Genomic DNA, 18,352 nt, shown 5'->3' on the forward strand with positions numbered 1-18,352 from the left:
AGTCTTATAAATTCAGTCCTTGGTTTTACATCATTGTCCTTGTCCTGGACAAGGACCTGCCTCATGTTCCTTTGTGTTTCCTCAGTTATAGATGGGGAACTTAAGACTGCACATCAGCAATATTTCAGAAGTTGGACAGCTCCCCACCAGTCAGTGGCCCAAGTAGTTCACTTTCCTCTGGTCCAGGCAGCTCCTTGGCTCCTCCCAGGTTTGGAACTTTGGCTGATGTTCAGGGAGATGGTGCTTCACATTCAGAGGGACACTTCCTGGTGGCTTCCTACCCTGCTCCTGACCCTGCTCCTGCAGCTTCCTGCTTTTGTGTGCAGGCCAGAGGAGCCCACCTGCTTCCACAAAATCAGCCCCAGCCTCAGCAGAGATGGGGACTTGGTGTTTGGAAGCTTTCTCCCTCTGTACACAGTTCAAGTGAACAAAGTCACAGGACCAGCACTTTTTACAAGTCAGCCTAACAAGGAATGTAAGAGTTATCAGTAAGTTCCTGTCTGTATGAAACAGTTAATTTTTAGTGAGTGGATTTTAAAAAGCATCCTTTATTATTTTTAAAGAAAGGGCAAACAAGGAGGCCTCAGTCACTAAGCCAAGAAGTAGTCTGACCATCCTCTTTCCAACTTTTGTTTCTGCAAATTAGGTTTTTTTTTTATCTCTATGATTGTCTTACAAAGCAGAAGAGAGAAAATATTCCTTCTGTGTTGGTCTTTGCCTCTCTCTGTCTCTGCAAATCTGTTTCTTCTTGTCTTTCATTATTTGTCTTTGTCCCCATTTTGTCTTTTTGTCTCTGTCTTTGTTTCTATCTCTATCTCCATAGATCTTCTCTGTCTCTCCCGCATTTCTCCCTCCTTTCCAGGGGCCATGACCCTGAGAAGGATCTTTTGTAATCACCCTGAGGATGGACAATAAATTCATGCCCTTATGTTCCAGACTAGAGAAGCCTAACAGGGCAGGCTGGTCTAGATTGTGTTGTGGCTGGGAACTGGAGAATTACTGCTGTTGGTTTTCGTGGGATGACAGAAGTATGTCTGGGCACTAGCCATAGTAAATACGAATCCTTAGGGATATAAAAAAACCTAACGATGAAATGCTTGTCATATTTAGAGATATCTCAAGAGATCTGATTTTTCTTTGAGTGATGTGTGAGGGTTTGGTATTTGTTTCTTTTTTTTTTTTTTTAAAGCAATCAGGGTTAAGTAACTTGCTCAAGGTTACATGGCCAGTTATTTCTGGGTGTGGTGCTAAGTGTCTGAGCCCGGATTCGATCCCAGGTCATCCCGACACTGGAGCAGGTGCTCTCACTCACTGAGCCACCTGGCCGCCCCTGGTATTTGTTTCTTAAGGAAGGTTCTTCTGAGTTCAATGCAGCAAAGAGAATTGGAATTGGACCTTTCTTCCAAAGATTTATTGGATTATATGGACACTGTTAATGGCCAGGCTGAGACTGCAGTTATGTCTGGGCTCTGCTCTTGTTGCAGGAGTAAAAACAGCAGGAACCCTTTGTCTAGCATTGCAACCTCAAATGTAAGCCACTGTGAGTCTACACTTCTGGCAGGGTAGGAGAGTCTAGACTTAAGCACACATGCATACACAAATATTTCTCTTTTAGAATATTTATTTCAAGGAGCTTCACTGTAATGTGGCTGAGGAATTAAAGGGTGGCAATGGATTGTGGGGGTGGTTTGTGGGAGATGGATCATGGGAAAAGACAGATGGTCTGTATTAGCTGGGTATTCTGACCTTTTCCTCTGCAGCTCTCTCTATCTGCATGTCTCCTGCAGTTCTCTTTCTTTCACTATTGAGGTCTCTCTGCATTTCTCTATTTCACTTTGTGCCCCTCCTTTCTCTTCTGCCTGATTATATCTCCATTAATTATCCAAAATAAGGAGACAAATTCTATTACTCTGAGTCAGAAATACCTCAGGTCAAATCTTGCCTCAGACTCTTACTAGATTTGTGATAACTGGACAAAACCAGTTAACCCCTCTGGGCCTCAGTTCCTTCAACTAAAATGTGAATAATAAAAACAGCACCCATTTACTTTTAAATTTTTTATTCATTTTGCACACAAAACTTCAAATCTATTATGCACTACTTGCTTTTCCTTTTAAAAATTTTTATTTATTTATTTTTAGTTTTCAACATTCATTTCCACAAGATTTTGAGTTACATTTTTTCTCCTCATCTTTCCCCTACCCCCAAATAGCAAGCCTACTTTAATACCCCTTCCCCCAATCTGTTCTCTCTTATGTCCTCCCCCATCACCCACCCTAACTTTCTAGTAGGGCAAGATGTATTTTTATACCCCAGTGCCTGTATATCTTAGTTTCCAGTTGAATGTGAAAAAAATTTTTTTTAAATTTGTTTTTTAAAACTTTGAGTTCCAGTTTTTTTTCTCTTCTTCCCTTCTTACCTGCCCCCACTGGGAAGATAAGCAATTCAATATAGGTTGTACATGTGTAGTTACCCAAATCATTTCCATAGTAGTTATGTTGTGAAAGACTATATTTGCCTCCATCCCCCCACTTACTCTATTTTCTCCTTTGACCCTACCCCTTTTAAAAAATGTTTGCTTCTAACTACCCAATTTGCCCTCCCTTCTATCATCCCCCTTCTTATCCCCTTCCCCCCTATTTTCCAGTAGGGTAAGATACCCAATTGAGTGTGTATGTTATTCCCTCCTTAAGCCAAAATCAGTAAGAATAAAGTTGTCCCATTCCCTTTCACCTTCCTGTTCTTCCCCTCCATTGTAGCAGCTTTCTCTTGCCTCTTTTATGTGAGATAATTTACCCTAATCTATCTCTCCCTTTCTCCCAATAAATTCCTCTCTCACCTCTTAATTTTATTTAGATATCATCCCTTCATAGTCAACTCATCCTGTGTCCTCTGTCTATGTATACATGTACATACATATGCACACCCTCACATATATATTTATACACACCTGCACCCTCCTATATATGCATATATATTCCCTTCAACTGTCCTCATACTGAGAAAAGTCTTATGAGTTACAATTATAATTTTTCCACATAGGAATGTAAATAGTTCAACTTTAGTAAGTTCCTCATGATTTCTTTTTCCTATTTGCTTTCTCATGCTTCTCTTGCTTCTTGTATTTGAAAGTCAAATTTTCTGTTCACCTCTGGCGTTTTCATCAAGAATGCTTGGAAATTCTCTATTTCATTGAATGATCATATTTTCCACTGTAGCATTATACTCAGTTTTGCTGGGTAGGTGATTCTTGCTTTTAGTCCTAACTCCTTTGATCTCTGGAATATCATATCCCAACCTCTTCTATTCCTTAATGTAGAAGCTGCTAGGTCTTGTGTTATCCTGCTTGTCTTTCCACAATATTCAAATTGTTTCTTCCTGACTGCTTGCGGTATTTTCTCCTTAACCTGGGAACTCTGGAATTTGGCTATAATATTCCTAGGAGTTTTCTTTTTGGGATCTTTTTCAAGAGGCTATCAGTGAATTCTTTCAATGTCTATTTTGTCCTCTCATTAGAGAATATCAGGGCAATTTTGCTTGATAATTTCTTGAAAGATGGTGTCTAGGTTCTTTTTTTTTGATCATGGATTTCAGATAGTCCAATAATTTTAAAATTATCTTTCCTGGATCTATTTTCCAGGTCAGTGGTTTTTTCACTGAGATATTTTACATTGCCCTGTATTCTTTCAGTTATTTGGATCTGTTTTATAGTATCTTGATTTCTCATAAAGTCATTAGCTTCCATTTGCTCTGATCTAATTTTGAAGGAATTATTCTCTTCAGTGAGTTTTTGAAATTCCTTTTCCATCTGGGCAATTCAGGTTTTAAGGCATTCTTCTCCTCATTGGCTTTTTGGGCCTCTTTTGCCATTTGAGTTAGTCTATTTTTTAAGGTGTTACTTTTTTCAGTCAGGCTGTTGACTTGCTTTTCTTGATTTTCTTGCATCATTCTCATTTCTCTTCCCAATTTTTTCCTCTACTTCTCTTACTTGGTTTTCAAAATCCTTCTTGAGCTCCTCCATGGTTTGTAACCAATTCATATTTTTCTTGGGAGCTTCTGATGCAGGAGTTCTGACTTTGTTGTCTTCCTCCCATTCCATGCTTTGATCCTATTTTGTTCTCCAAAAAAGGAATTGATGGTAGGATTGCATTTCCTATGCTTGCTCATGTTGCCAGTCAGCTACTTGACTTTTGAACTCTTTGCCATGGTAGACCTCTGCTTTCAGAATGAAGAGAACTGTGTCCCAATTGCTGGGGTTTTTGCAGTTGTTGGAGCAATTAGGGGGGGTGCCCTCTCTGCAGCCCCCACAGGTTCTGGCACCTGGTCACAGACCCCAGGACCTCCACTCAAGACCATGATCCAGATCCAAGCAGCTAAAGCAAGAGCCATTACCCTCTGAATGGTCACTTGGTTCCCCTACACTCTGTAAGCCAGGAGCTATTGAGGCAGTCATGTGCGGCAGCCACTGCTCTTCTTGTCCTGGGGGCAGGGGCTGGACCATGCTTTTCCATCCGCCCCTGTTCCAACAGAGTTCCACACTGACATTTTACTTTGTCTTTGGTGTTTATGGGTTGAACTGCTGGTGCTTCACTTTTGTGAAGTCTTCTCTGGTCCCTGCTGCCCTGGGGCCCAAACCACAAGGCTCTTGCAGGGCTGGGCTCAGCTCCCAGCTCAGCATGATAGCCCCTTCCTGCCAGTTTGCTGGCTGCCTCCAGCAGGAGATTTGCTTCTCTCTGTCACTTTGTGGGTTCTGTAGCTCTAAAATTTGCTTAGAATCACTTTTTTACATATATTAGAGGAGGAGGAAGTCAGAGCCATGGGGAAGTCCTGTTTCTACTCTGCCATCTTGGCTCCACACCCTCTGTTTTTACTCTTCCTGGTTTAGGTATCAATATCATATTTGTTTTATAAAAGGAGCTTGGTAAGATCACTTTTTTGGCCTATGATTCCAAATAATTTATTTAATATTGGAATTAGTTGGTCTTTCAGTGTTTGAAAAAAATTCACTTGTAAGTCTTCCTGGTCCTGGAGCTTTTTTCTTACAAAAACTCATTTATGACTTGTTCAATTTATTTTTTCTAAAATATGTGTATTTAGTTATTCTATTTCCTCTTCTATTATTCTAGGCAATTTACATTTTTGTTAATATTCTTCCATTTCACTTAAATTGTTAAATTTATTGACATGTATTGGTTCAAAATAATTCCCCTCATAATTACTTTAATTTTATCTTCTGTAGAAATATGTTCACCCTTTTCATTTTTAATACTATTGATTTGATTTTCTTCTCTTTTTAAAAATCATATTAACCATATCTATCTTATTTTTTTCATAAACCAACTTCTAGTTTTATTTGTCAGTTCAGTGGTTTTCTTACATTCCATTTTATTAATCTCATCTTTATTTTTTAGGATTTCTGATTTTTTGTTTAATTGTAGATTTTTAGTTTGTTCTTTTTTCTAGTTTTTAAAAATTGCATACCCAATTAATTGATTTTCTCTTTCTTTATTTTATTGATATAAGAACTTTGGAATTAATTGTGTGACATGGGAGACACTGGCACAAGATTACTCAGCATGGTGTGTCCACATCAGAGAGGGTGCTATGTTCTATAAACAAGGCAGAATTGAAACAGCTCAAAGGAAACACAGGATGTACAGATTTGGAGAATCCATCCCAATTGTTCACAAGACTATTTGTGTCTGACCTGTGGTACAGCATTCTGAGATCATATTGTTTTGATCAACCATAGTAATACACCTTGAAACTTGACATTAGCATAGTGATATCATTTTGGTCCTTTTTGAAAATGAAGGACAGCAACCAACCAACCACCCCTGAAGGTAAAGTCTCCCCTGAGGTCTTCTCAGGTTGTCTTAGGAAGACAGCTACTTAAACTCTACTTTTGTTTATTTTTGTGTTATCTGTTCACTTTGAGATGATGTTCTCTCTTGTTTGTTGAGAAAAACATGGAGATTATGGAATTTTCTGATCCACTCCGCCATCTTAGCACCTATTTCCCAGGGTTGGTGTGAGGATCAAATGAGATTATGCTTGTAAAATACTTTACAAATCTTATAGCACTAACTGTATCAGTGCTGGCTCTGATATTCCTAATCTTGAATGCTTTCAGACATTCACTACCCTTTTCTCTTCATTATTCTCCACTTGTTAGGGCTCCTGATGGTTGACTTTAAAGGGGATGAAGTGCTCCTGGTCTCTATGTAGCTTTAGGCTGAGATGCTGCTGTGAAGCAAGTTTCCTTCTTGTCTTTGTAGCCTTTGATAGACTTTCTTTGTGAACCTTAATGGAAACAAAAGAGCTCATTCTTCAGTGCCTCATTCTTTTTTCTTTTTTGCTTTTTGGAGGGCAATAGAGGTTAAGTGACTTACCCAAGGTCACAGGCTAGTTTTTGTGTTAAGTGTCTGAAGCTGGATTTGAACTCAGGTCCTCCTGACTCCAGGGCCAGTGCTCTATTCACTGTGACACCTAGCTGCCCCCTCATTGCCTCATTCTAACCATAAATAATGTGAGTGGCATATGAGGAAATCAGTCATTTCAATAGGCATTTATTAAACATTTACTGTATGCCAGGCCCTCTGCTACAAGCACAGGATATAAGGATAACAATGTATCATGTTTTACCTCAAAGATCTTACATTCTTTCGAGGAAGAGAACATATGCACATAGAAATATAAACAGAATCTTTGGTCATTGTCCTTCATTCTTGTAGAGAACCAAAAGGATGCCACTATGTTGGAGTCAAGATACAGTGCTTTTGACTGGCTGATCTGACCAATATGAGCCTGGAAGGCTCTACCACAGCTTGGGCACAAATAGTCCACATGACCTTTTGGAGTGGGGATGTCTCTAAATGTACACATCTCGCATTTCTTTTGAGATACTGCAATTCTGCTTTGCTCAGAGAGCACAGCACTTTCTTTGATGTGAGCATGCCATTCTGGGCAACTCTTTGCTGGTGTCTCCCATGTTACAAATCAATCCCAAAGTTCTTCAGAAAGCCCTTGAGTGTCCCTGTAATTCCTTTTCTGACCACTATATGTGTGCCTGCCATAAATGGAATATAACAAAAACAAGGCATTTCTGGTATGGAGGGCACTCACTGCTGAGAGGGCCAACAAAGGATTTGCGAAGGTCTGAGGAATGAGTCATGAGGACTAGCTGATAAAAGGTCATGAAAAGAATGGACACAGCATAATAAATTCTTAGAGACCTGGCAGGCAACTTTTTATGAGGGAAAAGAGTGTTGCTTCCTACAAATATAGTCAATTTGGATGTACACATGAGTGACAGAGTGGACTGAGGGATTTTCTTGTGCTCAGATGCTGCTTCCCAGAGAACCAGGCTGTTTGTTCTCAAAAGTGGAAGATGTCTGGGGTGGCTAGGTGGCACAGTGAATAGAGCACCTGGAGTCAGGAGGACCTGAGTTCAAATCCGAACTCAGACACTTTAACACAAAAACTAGCTGTGTGACCTTGGGCCAGTCACTTAACCCCAATTGCCCTCCAAAAAAGCAAAAAAAGTGGAAGATATCAGAAATGTCTTTGGGGGAACATTGGCATGAATAGGAGAGGTCTTTGGAGAACTCTATGCAGCATGTTGTCTAATTAAAGATTGGTTATAAGTGACAGAATTTTAGGTGCCTTTGGCTTCCTTCTCTTCTCCCTCCTTAGTCAGGAAGAGAAAAAAGTGGGAAGAGAGGAAGTGAGACCTGGATAAAGTCAGTGTCTTGAAAGGAAGACACATTGGCAAGGCCTGACTGTGAATGCTGAGTGTACAAATCTGGCAAACTTCCTATGTCCCAACCTCCCTCTGATCCATCTGCCTACAGATGATGATAATGATGATATTAATATGTAATTATTAATATGATATTAATATGTCTTTAATATTAATGGTGATATTAATCATCTATGCCTAGTACTTACTATGTGCCAGGCATTCTGGCAAGTGTTTTACCAATATTATTTCATTAGATCTTCACAATCACTGCAGGAGAGAGCTACTATTATTATCCCCATTTTACAGATGAGGAAACTGAGGAAAACAGAAGTTATATGACCTCCCCAAGGTTGAACAGCTAGTAAGAGTCTGAGACTGAATTTCAGCTCAGATTTTCCTGACTTCTGGACAACTGCCATAACAACTGTGACACCTAGTTGTCTGATCCCTTCTATCTATCTCCAGGAGCTCTTTGAGAGCAGGAAGGAAATAAACATGCATTTATTAAGTGCATATTATATATTGGGCACTGTACTATACATTTTCAAATATCATCTCATTTTGTCTCTACCACAACCCTGGGAAGTAGAGGATATTATTATCCCCATTTTCCAGATGATGAAAATGAGGTTGACTGAGGTTTAAGTGACTTGCCCAAGGTCTGAGATTGGATTTGAATTCAGCAGTCCAGGCCTAGCAATCTATCTACTCAGTCTCCAGTACCTATCATCATTCTTGGCATATGCTAGATATTTAATAAATGCTTGTTAAATGATTAATGACCATGCTTCAAGAGGTATGACCAAATTCAGGAAACCTCTTATGGCTTCATTTGGAAGTGACCTCCCCCCTACTCATCATTCTTATGTCTTTTTGCACCATGCGTGTGCACATATCCCCTGATATCTTGTATTAAAAGCACATGGGCATTTATTGCCTCCATTACATCACAGAGCCCTCTGGAAACAAGCACCATCTGGTTCACTGACAGTACCTAGCAAATAATATTTACTCAATATTTATCTGTTGAATAAATGAGTGAGTCTTTCAGTAATATTCAAAGTAAGAGTTCAAAGCAAATAGCATAAACATCACAGGAATCACATGAAGGGAGTATTACAGGTGTAAGGGAGACTATTATTGACAATAAGCTTATGGCAGCAAGGTACAACAATGGATAGTGGGCCAGGGCTCAGGTCAGGAAGACTTATGTTCAAATCCAGCCTCAGATGCTTAATGTCTGTGTGACCGTGGATGAGTCACTTCACCTCTATTTCCCTCAATATTCCATTTGTGAAATGGAAATAATAATAGCACATATCTTCTAGGGTTTTTGTGAGGATAAATGAGATAATGATTGTAAATCCCTGAGGACAGTGCCTGGCACCACATAAATATTAACTATTATTATTTTTGCTTTCATTTTAAATGCAAAATGAACTGGAGCCTTAGATTTGACCCTCATATGACTGAGAAATCTCCTCTGTAATAGATTTTATTTTCACGTTTTCTTGGTGGTTTCTGATTCTCTCCTTATCAGGTGGCTCCACAAAAACTACCAGCAGGCATTGGCCATAAGGTTTGCTGTGGAGGAGATCAACAGGGATCCTGTTCTGTTGCCCAACATTTCTCTGGGATTCCAGATTTACAATGCCTACCACAGTGATGAGAGGACCTTGGAGAGCTCCCTGCGGTGGCTAACAGGAGGGAATCAGCTAGTCCCTAACTTCAGCTGCAGAGGGCAGTACAAGTCTGTGGCTGCCATTGGAGGAGCCACATCACCTCTGTCTGTCCAGATGGGGACCCTGCTGGAGCTCTACAAGATCCCACAGGTGGGTGATATCAAGCCTGATACATTCTAAGCTTTCATCAGGACATTCCAACTTAGGAAAGAATGGATGGCCCTTTCATTGTATCACATCCAGATTGTACACAAAGAACAGAATTAGCATCACCTAACTGTGCAGAGGTGAGGTGGGAAAAGACAGAACCTACAGTTTTACAAATATCTCACTTGAGTCTCCCAACAACCTTGTGATTAAGGTGCTGTTATTATTCCCAACCGAAGCACAGAGAAATTAAGTGACTTGCCCACAGTCATGCTATCAATAAGTGGCTAAGAATAGATTTGAACTCAGAACTTCTTGATTCCAGATCCAATGCATCCAAAACCTTCTTCATTTGTGGCAAAAGGGACTAAGAAGAATCAGTCATACAGGTAGCAGAAGAACCAGAAAAAAATATCATCAGAAAAACCAAGAGAAGACAGAACATAGAAGAGAAGAGCACACACAGTAGCATCCAAAGCTACAGAGAAGTCAGTATAGATGAGGATTTAGAAAATCCGTTTGATCTGACTATGAAGGGATCAGAGGTGACTCTGGAGGGAGCGATTTCCAATACAGAGTTTAGGCACCGTATTGCAGAGGGTTTAAAAGAAAGTGAGAGGAGAGGAAGAGGAGGTGTTGAATATAGATGAATTTGCAAGGGAGTTAAACCATGAAGTGGAGGACAGGCACAGGATAATTGCTGCCAGGGATGAGGGGAGAGGGATGTGGGTATATTTGTAAGCATCTGGGGAAGCCAGTAAATGGGGAGAGATTACAGAGTAATGAGAGAGTGGAAATAATGGGAAGCAACCTGGTGAAGAAGAAGGAACGGGATGGTATTGAGGGTGCATTTAGAGAAGTTTGCCTTTACAATGAGAGAGGCTGCCCCTTCACATTATATAGAGGTGAAGGAGATAGTAACAGAAGGTATCTAAGTGATTTTACTTATGGAGGAGAAAAAGGAACTCACTTAAAAACAACAGTTTTATTTTATCAAGCATAAGACTAGGTCATCAGTTAAGAGGGAGTATGAAAAAATAATATAAGAAACTTTAAGAAATACAATAATTGGGTGGCCAGGTGGTGCAGTGAATAGAACGCTGGCCCTGGAGTCAGGAGGACCTGAGCTCAAATCCAGCCTCAGGCACTTACCGTAACACTTACTAGCCATGTGGCCTTGGGCAAGTCACTTAACCCCAATTACCCTGCCTCCCCACCCCCCAAAAAGCAAAAAAAAATTAATGACTAGCATTTATTTAATAGTGTGAGGTTTCTATTGTAATATATAGTTATAAAGGCTATTTTTATGCCCATTTTACAGATGGGAAAGTGAAGGTATGCAAAAAATAAGTGATTTGCCAGAGATTTCAACTCAAGTCTTCCTGACTCCAGGGTCAATGCTCTATTAACTCTGCCACCTACCTGCCATTAGATGATGATTTTTGCAATAGTTTGTAATCAGTGAGATAGGGAGTCAATTAGAAAGTGTTAATTGTCTTACTGCAATGAGTTGTTTTTGACTGCAGTTGAGCTGGTAGACAAAAAGAATCTGCAGTGGATGCAGTCGGCCGTCTTCTGACTTTCTCCAACTCCATTAAAGAACATTCAAATAGAAACAAAGGGTTGAATTGTGGGCATAATCCAAGATTGTCCCTGCCAAGGAACAGTGATAGACCAAGGTATTTAGGGGATGGAGTGTAGAGGTTACTGCAGAGGTGAATTGATGAGATAGAGCAGAGAGGAGAGAATGGCCAAAGTGGGGCTGATGGCCTGTGAAAGGTAAGCTCCAGATTGTCTATTTCCTTCCTAAAATAGCATTTGTACTTTCCAGGCTTGACCATGACAGTCCAGATGTGGTCTGACTAATGCAGACCACGGTCACTTTCCCTAATCCTGGATACTCCAGTTCTTTCTGAACGCTAAATTTTCATGAGCTTTTGTTGCTGCTCGACTGCCTTTGTGGTGCACACAGAATTTATAATTCACTAAAACTCATGTCTTTTTTTTCTATGAAATGCTGCCTACTTAGCCCCCTTTTCCCTTCTTGTACTTATGAAGTTAACTTTTTTGAATTGAAGTCTAAGACTTTACATTAATCTTTGTTTCATTTCATTGATTAGATTTAGTCAAAAGTCCTAGCCATGTAAGTCCTTTTTTGAGCCTTCTCACTCTGCCACCCACATTGGGGCTACCATTCCCAGCTTTCTGTTATTTGCCAATTTAATAAGTGCACAGTCATTTGGCTTTACCCAAATCAGTGGAAATGGGGTAAAATGCCCCAGGACAAAGAGGATTCTTTTGGTGTCTCCTTTCCAAGGTGACCTTGTCCCATTGATGACTATGCTCTGGGTTTAGATATAAAACTATTTCCCAATTTTAATTGTAGTGTTGACTATCCTACATTTTTCCATATTTCTCATAGGAATAGCACTGAGTAACTTAGTATGGTGTAAAGAATATTTACTCTGGATTTAGAGGACTGGGTACAAATCTCTTCCATCTATTACCTGACTTTGGATTTGGGACAAGTCAGAGCCTCTCTGAACCCTTGATTTCTTCCCTTTGAAGCAAGGTGATGGAACTGAATGCCCTCTCTTATCCCTTGTAGTTTTGGATTTATGAGACTATACACTGAGATTTTGACAAAGGATTTGCTCAAATATGGGTAAATTCTATCTACTGCTTTCCCATTATCTGACAGTCTCATTTGAGGATTATTTTAACATGACATTTTTATTGAATCTTGTTTTATCCTAAAAATTACATTCATCTTGGGATATTCACAAACTCTCTGCCAGTTCAAATTATTATATACTCAGTGTCTAAATCTATCAACAGCAAAGCAAATGTAGAGAAAGCACTAATCTATTAATATAATAGGGACTGGTGGTCATTTGATGTGAGCACATAAAATGCATTTGAAAAAAAGTAAGACACACCTCTGGTTTTGTGTATTACATAACAAGTCGAGGCAGAACTGTGAGTTCCAAGAGCTGTACAGTCAAGTGTCCTTTGAATCCAGGGCCTCCCGAGACACAATTGCCCTTTAGTGATCTTATAAACTTTGAAAGGTCGGAAGATCTGGAGTTTCCATCATGGCTAGCAGCAATGCACATTGGAGACAATAGCAGTCTCTGGCAAGCAGTAGCAGACATCATGTAATGGGAGGTGGAGACACACAAAGAAAAGAAGCTTGAGGAGTCCAATTCTTGGCTCCCAGCAGAGAGCCATGCTGGAGAGGAACTTCTCAAGGACACTAGAAGGGAGAAAAGGACCTTCAGGAGCCAGACGTGAGCGCATCCTTCACCACATGTTCTCTCAGTGTGTCAACTATCTTCAGGGACCTTGTGGTGTAAGTGAAGGGTGTGCTCGTGATTAGGAGGGAAGGTTTTGTAGCAACTCTCTTTGCTATTCCTGCTTAGTAAATGCGCATTCTGAAAGCTCGTTAAGCCTAACTCATTAGTCGGTTGGTGGTGGCTTGTTGCGCTTTGTTTTCAAAGAGGACCAAAATGACGTCCATTATGGTGGAGTCAAGCTTCAATGTGTCCCACTGTGGCTATTCAGACCAATAGGAATTCAGAATGTTCTACCCTCGGTCAAGTACAACATGTGCGGCAAATTCTCTAAATCTGCACATCTTGCATTTCTTTTGAGCTTGCATGTCTAGCTGATAATCAATGGGAAGTATCATTTGCCATCTGTGACTAAAATACTAGACACTTCCATAACCCCTCTAACTGCCTGTCCTTCTTGGCAGCTGAGAGAGCAACTAGTAGCAGTGACCCTTTGCAGTGGCAGTGGGAGAAGTGTTCCCTGAGGGGGTGCTACACATCTGTGATTCAATGTGTGATCTAGTGATTACGTGATGGAGTCTGATTTTGCTCTCTTTAGCATTCACTGTGGTCAAAATTGTAACCCCATCAAGTGGCAATGAAGGAATATGGTTGGCATGGCCAGTACTCCTATGGTGATAACTTCATTTCTCATGCTTTTTAAAATCCATGTAATTGCACATAACTTGGTAACATGTAATTGTTGAACTGATTATGAGATTTAATAACTGTACACTGAGTCATGCCTGTCTCCATCAACTTACTTAATAGTTGAAAATTACAGACAAATCTATTAAATGATGTTTGAAGCATAAAATGACAGCATTTGTTTGTACCACAAAACTTTAAAATGTCTATTAATTATTATTTTCAAGTGTCTTTGAACAAAATGCATATTCAAAGCAAAAATACATATTCCTGTCAAAGAAAAAGCTATTCAGTTGATTTTAAACACAACTTTTTTTTAATATAAAAAGGTATTGGTGTTATTAAAGATATATTGGTGTTATCATTAAACACATGCAATACACATACACAATTTAAATGTTTCTGGTTTCTTTCTGGCAAGGCAATTGGGGTTAAATGACTTGCCCAAGGTCACATACTTCTGTTTAAAAAAAAATAATGCTGCCACCATGATCAAAACACAACAGTCTAAGCACAACACTCAATTCTGGGCCAAGAATAAATATGTCCTAGTATATTTGGGATGGAAGGAGAAGACCCTCTAGCTGAAGCAGTGATAACTGAAGAATCAGAGAATTCTTTATCAAGGAACTGGCTAAATTAGAGGGATTTGGGTTGGTAAAAAGTGGAGATTTGGGTTGGTTAAAATTCCCCTGTAAAAGGGAGTATATTCTGAAATCCACAGGATTTACACTCCCTTTAAAAGAATGCCTTGATGAGTTTGTAATTTCACATGTTTTCCTATTATTCAGCTTATCTTTGGCCCTTTTGATCCCATTCTGAGTGACAAGGCTCAGTTTCCTTCTCTCTACCAGATGGCTCCCAAGGACTCCTCCTTAGTACGTGGTGTGGTCCAGTTACTGGTACATTTTAAATGGACCTGGGTAGGTCTGGTGACCACAGATGATCTCAGGGGTGAGGAATTCCTTCAGGAAGTGACAGGGGAGATGGCAAAGCGTGATGTCTGTGCAGCCTTCACAGAGAAGATCCCTGTCAGTGAGAGACATCATGAAGAATCAGAGGTAAATTTCATGTCCAGGATCATGGGATCTTCGGCCAAGGTAGTCGTGATTCATGGTGACACAGACTCATTAATGGTTCTGAGATATTCACAAGTTCTCATTTTGCCAGCATGTAAGTTGTGGATCGTCACTTCTTACTGGGACATCACCATGAGACTCAAATATGTTGATAGTTACAGTTTCAATGGAGCTCTCACCTTTACATATATGACCAGTGAAGTTCCTGGTTTTAAGTCTTTTCTCAGGACAGTGAATCCTAATAAAGACCCAGAAGATATTGTACTTAAGGACTTCTGGTTGTCAACATCCTGGTGCCAGGAAAAACATGAAAAGCTGAAGCTAGATCAGTGTGCACCAAATGTTACCTTGGAGGCTTTGCCTATATTCCTTTTTGACATGAGTATGTCTGGCCTCAGTTACACCATCTACAATGCCGTGTATGCTGTGGCCTGGGCCCTTCATGGAATGCTTCTGAAGAAATCAGAGACTGCCTCTGAGGGTGGAGAAAGCTGGGTGCCTCATCCTTGGCAGGTAAGGCTCCCTTAAGAATTGGTCCTGTCCATTGCTGATTCTTGATATTTTGACCATAGAATTCACAACAAGGCTTTCTCTCACAGAATCTCTCAAATTTACAAGTGATCTGCACAGGGTAGGATACAGTAAAGTTATCACAAAACTCATGTTTTGGAAATTATATCTCTCTTGATTCACCTGTTACTTTCAGCTTTTGGGGAATTTCTGGTCACACTCAAACATACAGTAAGTTTTAATCAACTAAAACTCTGGGTATTTCACATGGACCATTACTTAGCTGCTTAAAATTCCTTGTGAAGATGACTTTTTAACCTATAAAATAATTTACTTTTTAAGGGGCGGCTAGATGGTGCAGTGAAGAAAGCACCAGCCCTGAAGTCAGGAGGACCTGTGTTCAAATCCAAAACTTGTCATACTTACTAGCTTTGTGACCTTGGGTGAGTCACTTAACCTCAATTGCCCTGCCTCCCCCCTCCAAAAGCAAAAAAAAATTACTTTATATCTCTATTACATTTTCAGTTTATTGACCCTAAACCCAATGTGTCCTTTTCTTCTCTGGGATCAAATTGAAATTTTTTGCATTCAAATTCCTTCACCATCTGACTCACCCCATCATTTTCCAGTCTTCTTAAATCTGAAACCCCACTATCATGTACTCTGAGACCCAGTGACACTGGCTTTCTTACAGTTTATCCACAAAACACTTCGTCTCTCTGCTGCAGACATTTTCTCTGTCTGACATGCCTGAAATTCTCTCCCTCCTCCTTTCCATCTGCTGTCTTCCTTGGCTTCCTTCAAGTCCAGACTAAGATTGCACTTTCTCTGAGAAGCCTTTCCTTGTCCCTCTTAAAACTACTGACTTTCCTCTACTGATTACCTCAATTTTCCCTTTTATATACTTTTTTGGGGGCATATAATTATTTGCATGTTGTCCCTCCCAACACTGAGAGTTCCTTAAGGGGAGGAACTGTCCTCGCCTTTGTATGTAATTCCACAGTTAGCACAATGTCTGGAAAGTGGTGAGTGCTTAATCAATGCTTTACTGTTGCTTTACTATTTGACCCAACGTCTAACCTTCTAGAGCCTTTTTTGGATCTTGAATCCATCATGCTAACATTGGGTGGCCCTCAGGATTCTCTCCTTAGTTTTTCTCTCTTCTTTTCTATAACTTCACTTGGTGAGCTCAAAAGCTCCCATGAATTTAGCTATCATGTATATGATGATGATTCTTGAGTCTTCTTCTCCAGCCCTAACTTTCCTGCTGCATGTGAAATTTAACAAAAAGGTCAACCGAGACAATTATCTTAGCAAGATAATCACTTATTCCTAGGGCACCAAACCTAAACAAAGGACAGGTTGAATGGTACTGCCTCTGGCCAAAGGACCCCAACATGAAGATCCAACTCATTTTTACCTTCATGGAACAAAGAACAGAACAAAAACCAGAAACAAATCAGAAAAAAATTCAGAACAAAAAACAGAACAAAAATTGTTTATGGGATTGGCAACATCATGGGTTGGGGCATCATAACTGATTAAATAAAAGAAAGTGCTCATAGCCCACACATGGAATGCAGATAACCTCTCTATGTCTAATGAATGCTTTTGTGAGTCTATGGGCCCCAGTTTTGTGCTGAGGTCACTGCTAGGTACCCAGGCATGTAGACAAATTGGTTCCTGGGGCTTTGGTTCAGACCCTCTTTTTAAAAGACGGAATAAGGTCAGTTAGTTCAGCTTCTCAAGGATACACATCTTTCAGAAAATGTGGAGGGAATGTTTTATGAGAGTATTTACAATAGAATTTTTCTTTACTTTCTTTCTTTAACAGTGATTGTGGGAAAGATTTAGTCTTTTGTTTCTAACTTTAGGAAAGAGGAGACCAAACTTTTGTATGCATGAGCCAGAGAAGAGGCTTTAGATTTCTTACACAGAATGCAGATTATGCTTACAGAACACAATCACTTACAGGTCAAAATTAAATAAAACACATGACTGAGAAGTCATTCCCTCATCTTTGTTGGTTTCCAATTTTGTATCTTCAGCTGGCCATTGTACATTTTGAATGGGACTTCCTATATCCACATTAAACTCCACATGATTCCCCCCAAGCACCCCACCTTCCAGACTCCCTCTACAGGGTGATATTCAAACTGCCTCCCGGAACACTTGGTATAGCAGGATGAAATAGACATTATGTCTATGGACATGGTGGACCCAGACTCAAAGGGCAATGATGATGTGGCAAACATGTGTGTCAGGCCATGCTTCTATTCAGAAATTGATGTTCTTTCCTCACAGAGGCCTCACAAAGCTCCATGGCATATTTTATGAATGAGTTGATCAACTAACAGACTGTGCTTGCTGCTTCTCATCAAATATGGTGGTTCCATTGGCTACCTCTTGAGGCTTGTTGGCCTCTCTTGGGCTTGCTCCTTGATGACAGCTATGTTTTTCACCACCCCTGTCTCCAGGTTCAGTTGCTCTCCTTTGCTGGGGAACTGCTGGGCTCTTTCCCAAAGAGAAAAGACCCCTGGCCTTAGCCTGGTGGAAGTCTTCTGTACCCTGGAGACTGCCACTCTTAGACATAACCTCCCAGCACTTTGACTGTTCCAACAGCATGGCTGAGCGAGAGCTCTCACCCTTACTGAAAATGGCCATCCAATGAATTTCCTAAATTCTCATCTCTGCAGGTGAGGCCATAACCAGACAATGACAATCTGCCCAATAATCTACAACCTCAGAGTTGCCCAGTTTTTAAAAAATTCTAGAAGTGCTGCTGTTGGTCTATGTGATTGAGCAGTTGGGCAACGTGAAAGAGTCAATTTATACTGTAGTGGCAAGTTGGTTTTCTTTACTTGGCCTTTTATATGCAAATGAAAATACTCAAAGTCTCACATTCTAATGATTTAATTTGAGTGTCTTTTTTTGTGCTGGGCTTTGGAATAGACACTGAGGATATAAGTACAAAGAATCAGACAAACCTTACTTTAAAATCATTCAGTCCACTTGTATTTATTAGACATTTCAGGCACTGTGTTCAGTACAAGGGAATGTAAAGAGAGGAAATAAAGAGTCCTTGCCTTCAAGGAACTTAGCTTCTAATGGAGAAACAAACACGTATATAAATTAATATATGTAGCATTTGGATTTTAACAAAACAGTGCACTGAGGCAAATCTCTGAATAATCCAGTATTTATTAGCAG

At 40.0% G+C, this 18,352-nt stretch overlaps 1 protein-coding gene across 1 annotated transcript in view; it reads left to right on the top strand.

Annotated features, from left to right (window-relative positions):
- Positions 1–279: 279 nt before the first annotated feature.
- LOC138167733 (vomeronasal type-2 receptor 26-like) overlaps positions 280–18,352 on the top strand; it is a 29,393-nt gene continuing 11,320 nt past the window's right edge. The window contains exons 1-3 of the mRNA XM_069096695.1: positions 280–488; positions 9,285–9,576; positions 14,345–15,145. Of these exons, the coding sequence (XP_068952796.1) occupies positions 9,541–9,576; positions 14,345–15,145 (837 nt within the window). The 5' untranslated portion in view covers positions 280–488; positions 9,285–9,540. The remainder of the gene's footprint in view (positions 489–9,284; positions 9,577–14,344; positions 15,146–18,352) is intronic.

Source organism: Petaurus breviceps, unplaced genomic scaffold, assembly GCF_028583685.1.
Source record: "Petaurus breviceps papuanus isolate PSGF00001 unplaced genomic scaffold, PetGlider_PUasm1.0 287, whole genome shotgun sequence".
NCBI lineage: Eukaryota > Metazoa > Chordata > Mammalia > Diprotodontia > Petauridae > Petaurus > Petaurus breviceps.